Raw genomic sequence first — 15,267 nt, 5'->3', positions numbered from 1 at the left:
TCCCATAAAGTCAACGTCGAATCGACTACATTACGCATGACAACATCTTGCGTGTGAAAAACAAATGCTCTACAAATAGCTAAATACTTTTGTTGAGTGAATCTAACATCACGAAATCTGGGAGTCATTTTTGTAGATGATTTGAGAGAGAAGAATATGTAGAATGTGTGAATTTAGAGTTGAAATGAGGAGTATTTATAGAATTAAAAAACAATAGCCGTTGGATCACCAGATTTTTCAGTTGTTCAGATGGAGCCATTGGCGCCATTGGGGTCAGACGCTGGCATTTTTGGCAATGACTCTGGCGCTATAAGTAGAAACGCGCGTCTGAAGTGAAAACGTTGACGTTCTTCCTTCTGACGCCACCATTATTGGTGATAACGCGCATCCTTACAACAGATGCGCGCCTGATGTTCCAACTCGATGTTCAAATGAACATATCTATTCGTTTGAACATCCATTTAATTGGTTTGTTCATTCCATAGTGGGAGAAAAATGAACAAACTTTGAGTTTGTTCATCCCATAAAAATTTCTCTTAGGTCTACACATAGGCCTCAAATCTAGAGTGGGCTTTTTTCTTTATTTATTTATTTTTTTTATGTGGATTGTTTCCAATGAGAGGTTGGTCATGTCTATGTGCTAGTCCTCGAGCAAAACTAAAAAATAAAACCGAGTTAATCTCGGGTGGGTATAACAGAGGTGTAACTAGAATGACTTCTAATTGGTCACAAGTATCCAAAGAGCTATGAGGACATACATATTCTCAACCTATCTCCAAGTAACTAGAATGCCATAGAAATTAAAGGTGTCAGCTCTAAAGCTGACTGAAGAAAAGGGGAGAAACATCCGCACGACTGCTAGATAAAGAGATATCCGCTACACAGCTAGATAAACATTGTAAGATGCGTCCGCTGCTTTACAGCTGGATAAGATTAGGAGAGAGATAAAGATGAGAGGGACATCTGCTACACAGCTGGACTAATTACGTGTGATGAGTGCCAAAAAGATCTTGTGCCAGATTGAAAGCAGACTAATAAAGCAACCAAAATGCATCTTTCTTCGACTCTCTCACAGTGCTCAGTAGAAATAACGTCTTCTTCGGTCTTCAATTGTTGATGATAAACTCTCGAACCTCATAGAACCTTGACAATTAACTCTTCTCTTCGATTTCTTGCTTGACATATAAATTTCTTCTTCCCTATGGCCTTATTGAACAAAAAGAACGTAATGATGTTTTTTTTCTTTTTTTCTTTTTTTTTCTCTCTTTTTTTTTTTTTTTTTTACAAGACAAAAATTTACATGGCCATGAGAGAAGGACTTTAGAACTTGGATCTTCACAACTTGTGATGTCTTGATATCATGAACTTCAACAACTTATATCATTTGCTCTTGTAACTTCTTGTAACTAAGTCTTCAACTTTGATTTTTGAATTATTATTTTCTGTTGTTGCTTCTAAACCTTAAACGTCTTCAACTTTTTCATAAATTTTGATGTCACTCCGCTTGTTGATGATGATAAGTTTCTACTGAGAGAGAGTCGTAATCCAGTAACTAAGACTACATTGTGAGGTTGCTCTGTCTTTCTGGCATTTCCTTCTGACCTACTTGCCTTTCCATCATGGATGGTTAAGTCCATCACGGTTACCCTCTAAAAGGAACAAGTTCTCTCCTGAATTTCAAGGATCTCAATGTCTTTTTCTCTAATGTCTCAATAGGTTGTTATCTCTAGCATTCCAATTTCTATCTTTTCGGTGAGAAACAGTATGTAAACTTAGCTAACCGGGTACTATGTAACGCTAGAAGTTTCGAAAGTGCAACTAAAAAGTTCTTCCCCACCCCCAAACTTAAATCTAACATTGTCTTCGATGTTCTAAAGATAAAATTAAAAGCATGAACAATGAGAAACTGTTACCACTTGAAGAAAAAGAGTTAAGGAAAGATATTACCATGTTGCATGAGATTGGGTTACCTCCCAAGAAGTGCTAAGTTTAAAGTCTTCAGCCATACTTAGGAAAGGATTAGTCAACTCGAACCATAAAGTAACAGTCGAAATAACTGCGGGTCTTCAAAATGAAATAGAGCTGACCAAAGGAAACTACAATAACCCAAGAAAGTGAACAAGGATAGCATGCCCTTATCTAGTTTCCTGATTAAGATATTTATATCTAATTTTGGTTCAGGTTCAGGTTCTATGAAAGGGTCTAAATAAAATATTTTCCTCGGATGCATTTCCTCATAGGTTGGATCCAAATTATTAGGCCCTACAGTCTGGAAAAACTCAAATAAGAACTTAGAATCACAAAATAATAATAACCTAAATAACTGAGGATCCTCTAAGTCAATCAGGTTTGACTTACATAATTGACCACAGTGAGAGTAGTGGTCATTCTTAAGCAAATGTGTCGATTCTAATTTCCTAAGGCATTTAGGTCTAGTCTCACAACTTAATATTCGACACATTTGGAATATAAACGTTCCCACAGTTGGAAGAAAACTATTTGGTGGGAAAACAAAGTCAATCTGGGGATCATAGCCTGGGCAAACCACATCAACCAGAGGATGGGTTTCTAACGACTGAACTCCTTCATGGACATCATGAGGTTCTGGAAAACGAGTATGAAGGTAATCCTTTAAGATTGTTGAGGCATGGATATCAAGTCCTATGTGAGGGGACTTTCTGAGAGTTAAAGTTAAAGCACTAGGAAGGTGATAATCACCCCCAAACTTAGAGTTTTCAGTGTCTCTAGATAGACTAGTCACAATCTCCTTAATTTCTAGATCATCAGATTCTTGGAAATGGTCAATTGATTCTTCTAAGTTTTTATCAGGTAGTGCATCTTTACTCATCTCTACGGGTCTATGTTCTTCATTTAGGATTATTGTTTCTAAGTCGCTAGACTCTAAAACTGCATCTTCAGAATAAACCCGTTCCTCTAAACTATCATCATATAAAGGATTATAAGAGAAAGTTTCTAGTAAAGACTCATTAACTAAGGTGTTAATCATAGTTACTTCCTCCGATCCACTAATAAGTTCATCAAATAATGGATTTTCCAATACTCTGTAGGCTAAAGGACTATGAACTACATCGTCTAAAACGGTGGTATCCCTAATCAAATCCTCGTCCTTTTGAATAGGTGAATAATCATAAAAATTATTTGGATTTGAACTAGAAATAATATAATCATTATAAAGCTCAATTGGATTAATAGATTCCTGATCACTATGCCTACATGTTTCAGATTCTTCATTACTACTATCCTCATCATCATAAAAGTATGAAGGTGATTGAACCTTATCTAAATAAGTAGTGTCTTTTATTCTAACCTCGTCCTCTAAATTAGGCAAATGTTCACTATTGATATCAAGGGTAGATTTGGAGACACTATTTTGGAAATTTAGATTATTTCGAGCAGTTCTTTTCTGGCCCTCTAACAAAGACTTTTGAGTCGATTCACATGAATTCCTTATAGTACCTTGTAACGAAGGCTCACTCATGGGTGCAGTTTGTTTATTCATTTCTAACACAAACCTATTTGTATTTTCGGTTAACTGCTTAAGAGACTCTTCTAGAGGAAGAACAGGTTTAGAAGGATCATAATAAGGACTAGCTTTTAACATTTGCATTATATTGTACAAGGACGAGGAACTAGTACTACTATATTCCTTATTTTCTTGCTCGTATGACTGGTGTGTGTGTGGATAGTAATTGGGCTCACTATGGTATGAACCATAACCTTGAAAAGGTTGGCGTCCCAACTACTATTCCCACCCTGGTCATAAAACTGATGATTTACATATTCAGATTCAGGTCGATACTCATTGTATTGGCTTCTATCATACCATTTCGACATTCTTAATTGCAAGGGAATTCTACGCAATCACAAACAAGGCCGACTCGACTCCACCAAAGAAAACCTAAAGATTTCTAGCAAACAAAAAGCATGATGGCTCCACTTAGATTGTTTCTAGACCAGCTTCTATCTTTCGAAAGGGAATTCGTTGCAATTTGAGGAAACCCCTCTGGAATCAATCCGAGTCAAAATAAGTTGAACTGAGGCGAGGGAAGCTCAGTGGAGCTTTGATACCCAAGGCCTCACCGCTATCACAAGGCGTCGCAGTCACGCATTCAACTCACAGAAACCATCATGAAATTTGGAGTGTGCTTAAAGAGAAACCAATATTTTTCGAACGAGTTTCCTATTAAGCTCGTTACCCTATCGGTCCCGTTCTATTCCAAATTTTAAGCTTGGGTTCGCGTTAGGTTTCGTTTTCCTAAGGCGGGCAAGAAGGGAGCGGTGATGAAATCCGAACCCTTATCTTGTATTGGCCAGGCCTTGCCCTTTACTAGGAATTTAAAAACAGTCCAAATTCATCCTCAATCAATGAATCACCTTAAGGAATGCAGTAACTCGCTTACAGGAGATTCGCGAGTGTTTCGATGGACTTACCTCCCGTACCAGACGGGGGATGAACCGTTGAAGTCGACTCGGGCCACGACTCCTATGTCATGTACGAACCCGAGGGGCCGAGATGATATAGTAATCGTCGTCCTTCCCTGCACACAATTTATATATAATTTTTTATTTTTTTTCATAATTTTTGTAATTTTTTTGGACTGGTTTAAGATTTTTCGTGGGGTTGTAGTAATGAGGTTCAAACTCTCGGACTTGTGAAGATTAAATTTAAAGATTTAATAAAATTATATACAAAATTATTAACAGTTTGGGCGAGAGGTAACCAAGACACTAGATTCCACTATTATGCAAAATTGGATGATAAATATTTCAAAACTCTATTCAATTCTTAAGTCCTCTTTTATCTTTAATTCACTATCAATCATACATATTCTCAAACATTATTTGTAAACCTTAAGCATAGATTATCAAGAGATTAAACCAAGCATAACCTATCAAACTGAATAACAAATAATTAAGACAATCATTCAAATAATTTAAAACTCTGCAAAAGCAGCGATTAGGTGAATTATATAATTAAATGAAATAGTTACCCATTTATGTTGCGTGAATAGCTTCCTCCATTTCCTTGGTTACGAGGGAATTAGTCGCTCATCATATTGGAAAACCTCTCAAAGAATTTCATTGATGCTCAAAAGTGTTTTACAATGAAAAGAAAGATAAGTAAATAGTATAAAACAGGATTCTGCGACCCACAGAAGGCGTCCAGAATCAACGACACAAAGATAGTGCTGTTGGTACAGCGACTCAGTCGCGGAAAGGAGTGGAAAAGTGTCGCAATAAAGCGACAGTTTTTAACGACTCTCCTGCCTCTTCCAATGTTCTTCGTGTTCTTCAGTTCCAGCAGCAGCAGGAACTTCTTCACAGCGTCTGGTTCTTTGATTTTTACGTCTCTAACTCTCTCCCCAGCTCCCAAAACTCTCGACAGCCCCTCTACTCGATCCAAATAACCTTTATATACTCACATGCATCATCAAATCCCCCGCAATAACTCGTGAAAATCCTTCTTTACTCGGATTTTTTTTTTCTTATTTCGGAGAATAATTTCCAAAAATAACTTCTTCACGCTCCAAATCTCTTCCAACACGCTCCAAATCATGTTGTAATCACCCAGAGTGTTTCTGGAGCCATCAAACTCGATCGAAACACGTTCGTAACTCTCCAAAACTCGTGTTTTTCTCCTCCCTGTACGTGCTGTTTTGAGTTCGTGGCTTCCCTAGCCAATTCTAGCCAAATTCGATTGGACCCGACACCCAAAATATCTTCCTTAGGCTTAATCACATCTTCCTGCCAAGTCTCAGCCATTTAATCTCCCTATAACACGTTAAAAAAAATCGATCAAACTTCTGCCAGTTCTCATGCATGTTTTCCCGCCAAAATTCAGTTTTTGAAATGAAGAAGATGGTGTCCCCCTATCCAAACTGGGGGTGCGAATAGCAATTGGGGTGGAAATAGTAATTTTTCTGGATTCCTCCGGCACATTTCTGGGACGCTTCCGGTGCATTTCTGGGGTGCTTTAGTAATTTTCTCTGGGGTGTAAAACACTGCTTTTTGAGCCTATTTCGCCGCAAGGGCTTATTTCTCTAAAAACATCTACAACAACACAAAATAACACAATAAGTACTTAATCGAGTCTAACAATACAGAATATTGAGAACAAAATAGACACATAAATGCGTCTATCACTATGGACTACTCTTTGTAGAAAAATAGAGCTCAATGTCAATGGTTGTGCACAATGTAGTCCATTCAGATCTCTATCTGTCTTGGTGGGGATCGAGATACTGGGACAACTTTATTTTGTGGAGATTTTTATTATCGAATTCGACACCCATAACATGTATGTCAAGCGTTTTGCAGAATTTACCTTTCTTAAATTTGAGTAGATATAATAAACAATACCATTTTAAGGAAAAATTAAAAGTATATACATAAAAAATTAAAAGTATATACACAAAATACCAAGAATTCCTCGTAGTATGGCCTAAGGAGGACTGGAAAAGAAAAAGAAGAGAAGTGAGATTAATGGAATGAATTGCACATTCAAGAAAATATTGACATGGCTAAAGTTCGGGTGCCTTCGCCTCGTTTTCTCTTATGATAAGAAAAGTCACCAAGGATTTTATTCAATTCAAGAATAAGACACACGTTTTTCATTTCTTTGGATCCCCCCAAACTGTTGTTTTCTCCTAGGCATGAGCGTAAAGGCAGGATTGCTTCAATGCTCTGGTGCCCCAAGTCCTTTCCCTGTGCAATAACAGCTTCAGTACCTATTGAAGTATCCCCAACAGTTTGAACTTCAACTTTGGCTTCTCTGGAAGCCATACGTTTGATCATCGCCGCATGAACTGAGGTGAATGGTAACGGATTAGTTGCGTACTGATTTATATCTATTTTATAATGCTGACAAATCCTTGTAATCAAAAAAGGATATCCAAGATTCAAGTGTTGTTCTTCATTCATTGTTTTCATCCTTTTAACTATGAAACCACATATGTCGACCTCTTGGTTATCAAGTATATAGTAGACCAACTCTGCCATATCTCTAGGCCAGAGATTACTGTCGCCTGTACATCCATATACATTTGAACCAACCAGTTTCCTAAGAACTTTTATGTGCTCGAGAGTTTTTTTAGGAAAGGTAAACTGCCCATTAGGTTTCTTGGTTTTTCTAGGCATTTTCTCAACTTGACCACCAAAAGACTTATAAATGTCTGCATTATATGGTCCATCACTTTGTGGAACATTAAAACGATAATCTAAACAGCACCTTGTAACTTGTGATATCAAGTTCCTGTCGACTCTTATTTCATTATTACAAACCGAAGTCTTAAAATAATCATCTCTCGGGTTGTAAGAAATATTGGAGTAGAATGTTCTGGTAAGCTCAGCATTTCCAAAATTGGAATCATCAAACATGAATAGATTGCCCCAAATCTTATCTTCTAGAACAGTTTTAGTTCGACCTTCAAACTGATCAATTAAACATTTTCTTTCCACAATAATGTTTCTGAAACCTTTTACCATCTTCAAACACTGAACAATTTCAATCCCACTCCTCTTAATTTGTCTTTAGTCTGCTTGGTTTCCCCCCGGGGATCTATTGGTTATAGTAGATTAGCAATTTGATTTGGTAGTGCAGATGTAGCTCCTTATCTGAAAACATTTTCTACTCAGTCGTTAATGCCAAGCATAATTTATCTAATAAGTTAAGGCCCTCAGAAGAGAGTTCGCAAAAGGTTTAAGTCAATAAGCTCATATAATGGATAAAGTGTCCATAGTCTCATATTCATATCAATACACTGTAATAAGTAATTTTTTAAGATGAGTTATCGATACATTGTATTATCTGTTCTTGAACTTGGCACATACTTAAATGGGACACCGAAACTAAGTTTTCACAGGGGTGTTTTGTGAAACATGTAACGTTCAATTAAAATAAGTTGTATTTGCACAGATATGGGTCGACAATCAGCCAAATTTGACAGTCTAATTTTAGTATCATGTCATGGAAACTAATAAAAATGAAACTATTCAAATGTTAAAGGCTATGTTTCATGAAAAGCATTCAAAATTCCATTTCGAAAAGTTAACACAACCCTCACCTCAACCTTGCATCCTTGGCTCTGTAATTCCTATCTAGTGACCATGTGAATTTTGTTACAAATAGAAGCCGATTATACTCATGTTAAAGAAATTGAAATATAGAGCTCAAAAATTAAATTTGGGGTTGATTGAAAAAAATTGATTCAAAAATTCAAGCAGTAAGTAGGGATGGCCATTTGTCCCACCCAAACCCATCCCCGTGGGTATACCTTCCTATTGGGTGGGGTTTTACCCGTACAAACGGGGTTTGGGTTGGGTAATACCCGAAATTAGTGAAACGGGGATGGGGGGATGAGATTCTAAGTCCCCGTCCCATACCTGCCCCGTACGTTCCCATTTTAGGTTTTATATTTTTAGTTTTAGGTATTTTAATCATATGGTTCATATTAACAGAAACAAAATATAAAAAAAAAACGTAAAAGTATAAGATATCATTAATTATTTATATTATATTTAAACTAAGAAATTATATTATATTATAAAAAAAACGTAAAAGTATAAGATATCATTAATTATTTATATTATATGTAAACTAAGATATTATATTATATTATATTATAAAAGAAAACGTAAATGTATAAGATGTCATTAATTTTTTATATTATATTAAACTAAGAAATTATATTATATTATTTAATTATTGTATTGATTATATTATAGTATTTAAGCCTTTTTTATTATATATATTATATTACTTTATGTGTATATTACACATTGATCCCAAAATGACAACTATATCAACACGAGGTGAATCCGAACAGTCTGAACACCATGTCGAGACAATTCCAAGTTCTCCAATGGATGATTACCATGGTGAAACTGCCGAGGCAAACATTACAGGTGATTGTAATAATGCCGAAGGTGAAATTGCTATAGTTTCAGGGAAGAAAAGATCCATAGTGTGGAACCACTTTGAAAAGAAAAAGATAAAAGGGGAAGACAAAGCAGTTTGCAAATATTGTCATAAACCATTAGGAGGAAAAAGCACAAATGGGACTAAGCATCTACATGCACACATGAAAAGATGTCCTCGACGTAAACAACAAGACATAAGATAATCAATAATCACTCCGAGTAAAAAAAATGACGGAAGAATCCAGCTTAACACGTACATTGTTGATCAATCGTTCGCTAGGAAGGAACTTGCTTATATGATAATCATACACGAGTATCCGCTTTCCATCGTTGAACATGCCGGATTTAGACGATATTCAAATGTGCTTCAACCGTTGTTTAAGTTGGTATCTCGGAGCACAATTAAAAGCGATATCCTTAAAATCTATGATGAAGAAAAAAATAAAACAATGGAGGTGCTACAAAGACATCAAGGTAAAATTGCGTTATGGATTACCCATGAAAAACCCGCCCCGTCCCAGATCAAGCGGGTAATGGGGAGGGTGTGTTTTTTTTTTGAACGGGGCGGTGACTGGGATACAAGATCCCCGCCCCATGACCATCCCTACTCCTCTTCGTACCATCTCCCAACACTCATGAAATCATTAGTTGCTTCTGTGCATATAATTGAGTCTCCAACGTCTTTATCGGCACGAGTAGCTGTAGAATCACATGATAATAAACCTCCACCGCACGCACAAGATGCTAAGACAAGTGTACCCTTTACTCGACTCATTGGGACCTAAAAAGAAAACAACAGTATAAAAACCAGAAAAACAGATAACTAGAGAGGTTGTCGGGACACATCTTAGTACATACTAACTTATGCAACGCAAATTTGGATAGTTAGGTGAACTGTACGTAACTAGGCAACTTCTGTAAGACCCAAACCGCAAGCATTCCTAACTATGCAGTATGGATAGGTAACCACTTTTTTTTCCTATATAAAGGTTTGTAAGCAGCACCGTAATTCTGCATATTATACTCACCGTTGAGCTCACTCGATAGGCAGACAAAGTGGCGCAATGAAATTGATATACTCAACCAGATAAAAGGTAGTATTATTTGTAAAACGTACAGTTCACTAATCGGTCTTCCCATTTTAGGGTTTTATATTTTTAGTTTTAGGTATTTTAATCCTATGGTTCATATTAACGGAAACAAAATATAAAAGAAAACGTAAAAGTATAAGATATCATTAATTATTTATATTTAAACTAAGAAATTATACTATATTATATTATATTATAAAAGAAAACATAAAAGTATAAGATATCATTAATTATTTATATTATATGTAAACTAAGATATTATATTATAATATATTATATTATAAAAGAAAAACGTAAAAGTATAAGATATCATTAATTATTTATATTATATTATATGTAAACTAAGATATTATATTATATTATAAAAGAAAACGTAAAAGTATAAGATATCATTAACTATTTATATTACATGTAAACTAAGATATTATATTATAAAAGAAAACGTAAATGTATAAAATATCATTAATTATTTATATTATATTTAAACTAAGAAATTATATTATATTATTTAATTATTGTATTGATTATATTATATTATTTAAGCTTTGTTTATTATATATATTATATTACTTTATGTGTATATTACACAATGATCCCAAAATGATAACTATATCAACACGAGGTGAATCCGAACAGTCTGAACACCATGTCGAGACAATTCCAAGTTCTCCAATGGATGATGACCATGGTGAAACTGCCGAGGCAAACATTACAGGTGATTGTGATAATGCCGAAGGTGAAATTGCTATAGTTTCAGGGAAGAAAAGATCCATAGTGTGGAACCACTTTGAAAAGAAAAAGATAAAAGGGAAAGACAAAGCAGTTTGCAAATATTGTCATAAACCATTAGGAGGAAAAAGCATAAATGAGACTAAGCATCTACATGCACACATGAAAAGATGTCCTCGACGTAAATAACAAGACATAAGACAATCAATAATCACTCCGAGTAAAAAAAGTGACGGAAGAAGCCAGCTTAACACGTGCAGTTTTGATCAATCGTTCGCTAGGAAGGAACTTGCTTATATGATAATCATACACGAGTATCCGCTTTCCATCGTTGAACATGCCGGATTTAGACGATATTCAAATGCGCTTCAACCGTTGTTTAAGGTGGTATCTCGAAGCACAATTAAAAGGGATATCCTTAAAATCTATGATGAAGAAAAAACTAAAACAATGGAGGTTCTACAAAAACATCAAGGTAAAATTGCGTTATGGATAACCATGAAAAACCTGCCGCGTACGGGTATTTCTCATACCCGCCCCATCCCAGATCAAGCGGGTAATGGGGAGGGTATGGGTTTTTTTTTTGAACGGAACAGTGACTGGGATACAAGATCCCCGTCCCATACCCGCCCCATGACCATCCCTAGAGGTAAGAGTTCAAACTGGGTTTGGGAATATTACAATTGCAATACTAACCAGCGGCCATCTATGATATATATAGTCGATTTGGGGAAGAAAACACGATTTACGCATGTGCCCCTCGTATAACTGAAATCTACGAAAACGTGAGCAGGAAAACAATAACGCGGAGGGGTAAGATAGTCATTTACACAACAAAACAGACGATGTAATCATTTGTTGAGTCAGTAATGAAATATGGTAGTAGCATCCTACCAAAGGTTTCATCGCCTTTCAACTGATGGTCACTTTAAAAACTTCCTTGCTACAACAAATTCACGGCCAATGCGCCTCCCACCTCATCAAATTCAGCAAGTGAACCGCCTCGTTTACTATGTGTTTGTCCATTCAGGCTTGGTGAGTCTTCTGGCACTATAAACTCAATTTCAGACTAAATGATCTTTTTCATATTAGAGAGTACAAAAAAATAAAAAGAGAAGACATGGTCTTCTTACTATGCTACATGATTTATAAAGGTGATATTATTCCGAATAAAACAAAATAATCATAACCGCTTGATCTTTAGACTGATATCCCCCTTAGAAATCGTGTTTTAGAAAGCTAGCAATACAACAAGCCAAATTACAGTTACACTAGACCAAAATCCATGAAATATTACAAGACTTCGACTTTAACATGGATTATGTGCAGCAAAAAAGTAATGGTTCAAATATTTCTTGGCTCCGCTGATTAAAACCTGACCAAAATCAAATTGTCTTGCCTTGTACAATATGTTTTGGCACAACCTGTATGCTAAACAAATAGCATTATCAAACATTGCGAAGATGAAGAAGAGCAAAAGGATCCATGATAAACTTCAATAATCTAAATCACTCTTACATCACTCTATCATTTAGAAAAGGAAAGAAAAAATTTGCTTCAACTAAAGAAAGTTTAAACAGCATAAGAACACAATTCTTGCAAGTTATAAACTTGCCAATCATTCTCCTTTTAACTGACCAGATCATGCATGTGGACACAAAAATAATCTTCGGTCACAATATGCCTTTAGTATTCACTTTCAAACTTCACGAGGATTTACCTAAAACTATGACTGAAATGTGCATTTTTTCCAAAAGTGTGACCAATTTGAAAATTCTTTTAAAAGTGTGACCATGACCGGTCAACCGACATATATGCCCTAGTCTTTTACGAAAATACCGGATTTTGTCCTCAGATGTGTACATATCGACAACATATGTGTACACATCGGGTAAGGATGTGTAGACACCCCTTCATGGATGTGTACATATAGACACACTGATACCCCACCATTTTTTTTACTGATGTGTAGATATTATATGTAGACATCCAGAATCTAGACGTAATCATATGTGTACATCCATATTTCGAAGTCTAGACATCGGACACTATCCGTAAAATATGTGGAAATCAGGCTATAAATATGTGGGCATCAGCTATAATGTGTGGACATCAGCTATGACTATGTGGACATCAAACTATCCATGTGTAGACATCGGGCTATAAAGGGTACTTTGGGTATTAAGTAAAGTCAGTCACACTTTTGGAAGAATTTTCAAATTGGTCACACTTTTGGAAGAAATACACATTTCAGTCACACTTTTGTGTATTTCCTCAATCTCTTTAATGGCTTTGTCTGATAAACAAAAGCTACTTATTTACATTTACCTTCTTTCCAATCTTTCAGCAAACTGTGTATATATGCTTCTCGTGTTGCATCTCTACAATATCATCCTTCCGCTAAATCCAATAACAAAAACCAATAGTCCTTGATGACCATGAATGTATATTGCTGAAGTCATTGTAATTTGGTATGAGAAATAAAAACTAGTATGTAATATTTATCCACTTTATAATGTTGATAACCTTGTTTTAAGTGCAAATGGCTTCAACAGAGAGCTTCTTCCTGATACCTGGACAAGGATCTCCTCCAAAAATCTCACGATTCATACAGTTACGACACAAGATTGTTGTCCAATATATTTCTGCAATAACATTTCATGTGTTAAAATTTATGCTAGCAGAGTTACGTGCAAAAAGATTTGCGCAAACGAGCTTCTCGGGTAAGTTACATGCAAAATTTCTATCTAGTGATGCGAAACACATAATGTTGAAAAACAAAAACTTATGAATACCTTCTAAAAGGCGTCATAATTTGTGAGCATGATGACGCATTCCTTCACTAAAGCTCCCACAAACTCCTTCAGGAGTTCCAAAGCTTGCAAACTTTATTGAAGAAATTTTCTTCCCCGGCGTACACCAAAGATGGGCTTTTGGCTTCAACGGTACTATATATTTTCCATTGGCAAGAGCCAAATAACTCGCCAGTGATGGTTGTGCTTCATAAATATTAGTACAAACAGTGTGTACATCTTTTTTATCCAAAATAATTCCACTTGGATTACCACCCAATTCTTCAAAAATAACCATCAAGTTTCCGGTGGGGTTCAACCATGAAAGAGGAACATGGTACCTAAAGATAAACAACAGGAAATCAGTCAAAAGAGAAATCCTGGTTATAAAAAAAAAGTATCTGTTAACTAAAATATGAAAAGGTTTATAATCTTACCATCTTTGCGAGGGTTCTCCGCAGTTACTAGCGCACTTATTCTCATTATATTCTCCAGCATAATTACAAACACCACACTTTCCATATGCTTTATATGCCGACCAATGGCGTCTAATGCTCTGCCCATATATCCATACTTGACCTTTTCCCATGATGCCCATATCTAAATCCAAAGGATCATTTCCACCTGGTGCATCAAAAATAGTCTACAAAAAGGAGACATAGTTAACCCACATTATTACAAAAAGGCTCGTGTAGATGTTTGTTCCTTGTAAGAAACTAGGGACCTCGCCTCGTACTATGTTAGAGGTTGATTGTGAGCTATCAAAGATCCTTTCATCCTCCCGAAATTTGTTCCTCCGTGAAACTGAAGTATAAAGCCAACAACAACAAATTAAAAATGAAACTAAACACCTTTTGGACTATATCTGCACTTAAATCAGAAATGCAACTATAGTGTAACCTTATTTTTTTTCCTGATCGCTAACTATGGTATAACCTTACCATGTAATAATTCATGAATGATCCACCAATTTGTATACATTTGGCAACCGAGTATGCTACATCTTCAGCAGGTCTATGAGGAATTGCACCCCCGAATCCTATAAACCTATAAACGGAAGAAATCCTCATAAGTTATGATAAATGTAGGGGTAAAACATCGCACAACAAGTAACTATGCGAAGCAATAGTTTTACGAAGGAGTGAACTTCTCTCGCTCATAGTATATCAGATAACGGAGTCAATGACGTCACAAAGTCACGAATATGGAAGCTATGCAAGGATGGAGAGCTCGTGCGAGAATACCCAACGTAAACGTGCGAGAGTATCGCACGTCAGATCCGAAAATAAGGGCTTTATTAGATGTCCTCCACTATGTAAACTCTTATATATAGGACCAATCAACATTGTATCGGGGAGGATCTTTTAGAGAGAGTTGAGATAGAATTACTAAGAGAGAGATAGTAATTTGTTCTCCAAGTTAGGGTTTCTACTCTTGTATTTATATTGATTCATAAACTTAATAGTATTATTTTAAGTGTTCTTCATGATGATTTCTTAGCTTGTTCTATAGATTAATTAAGGGATGTGGTAGTGGGATTTTCCGCTACTACATTTTGGCGCTAGAATACAGCTTGGGATTATACCTGTTTGTGAAAATTTGAAGTTTGATTTTTCGAAAACTTCTTACATTCTTGTCTTTTGTGGAAGATTTTCGATTGTTTTCGCCGAGTTTTGGTGTGAGAAACAAAAAGGTTCTTAAGTTTTTCCTTGAGC

The 15,267-nt window shown here is 35.8% G+C and overlaps 1 protein-coding gene across 1 annotated transcript; it reads right to left on the bottom strand.

Moving 5' to 3' along the window:
- Window positions 1-13,568: 13,568 nt before the first annotated feature.
- Window positions 13,569-14,622, bottom strand: LOC113276068 (beta-galactosidase-like). Its single transcript, XM_026525664.1, has 3 exons — window positions 14,494-14,622; window positions 13,990-14,195; window positions 13,569-13,893 (listed from the first exon to the last, which is right to left on the bottom strand). The coding sequence occupies exons 1-3, from the start codon at window positions 14,620-14,622 to the stop codon at window positions 13,569-13,571; spliced, it is 660 nt and encodes a 219-aa protein (XP_026381449.1).
- Between the last annotated feature and the right edge of the window lie 645 nt (window positions 14,623-15,267).

This window comes from Papaver somniferum, chromosome 1, assembly GCF_003573695.1.
Source record: "Papaver somniferum cultivar HN1 chromosome 1, ASM357369v1, whole genome shotgun sequence".
In the NCBI taxonomy this organism is placed as follows: domain Eukaryota; kingdom Viridiplantae; phylum Streptophyta; class Magnoliopsida; order Ranunculales; family Papaveraceae; genus Papaver; species Papaver somniferum.
Note: the sequence above shows the minus strand (reverse complement) of the source record. Positions and strands in the feature narration are given on the sequence as shown.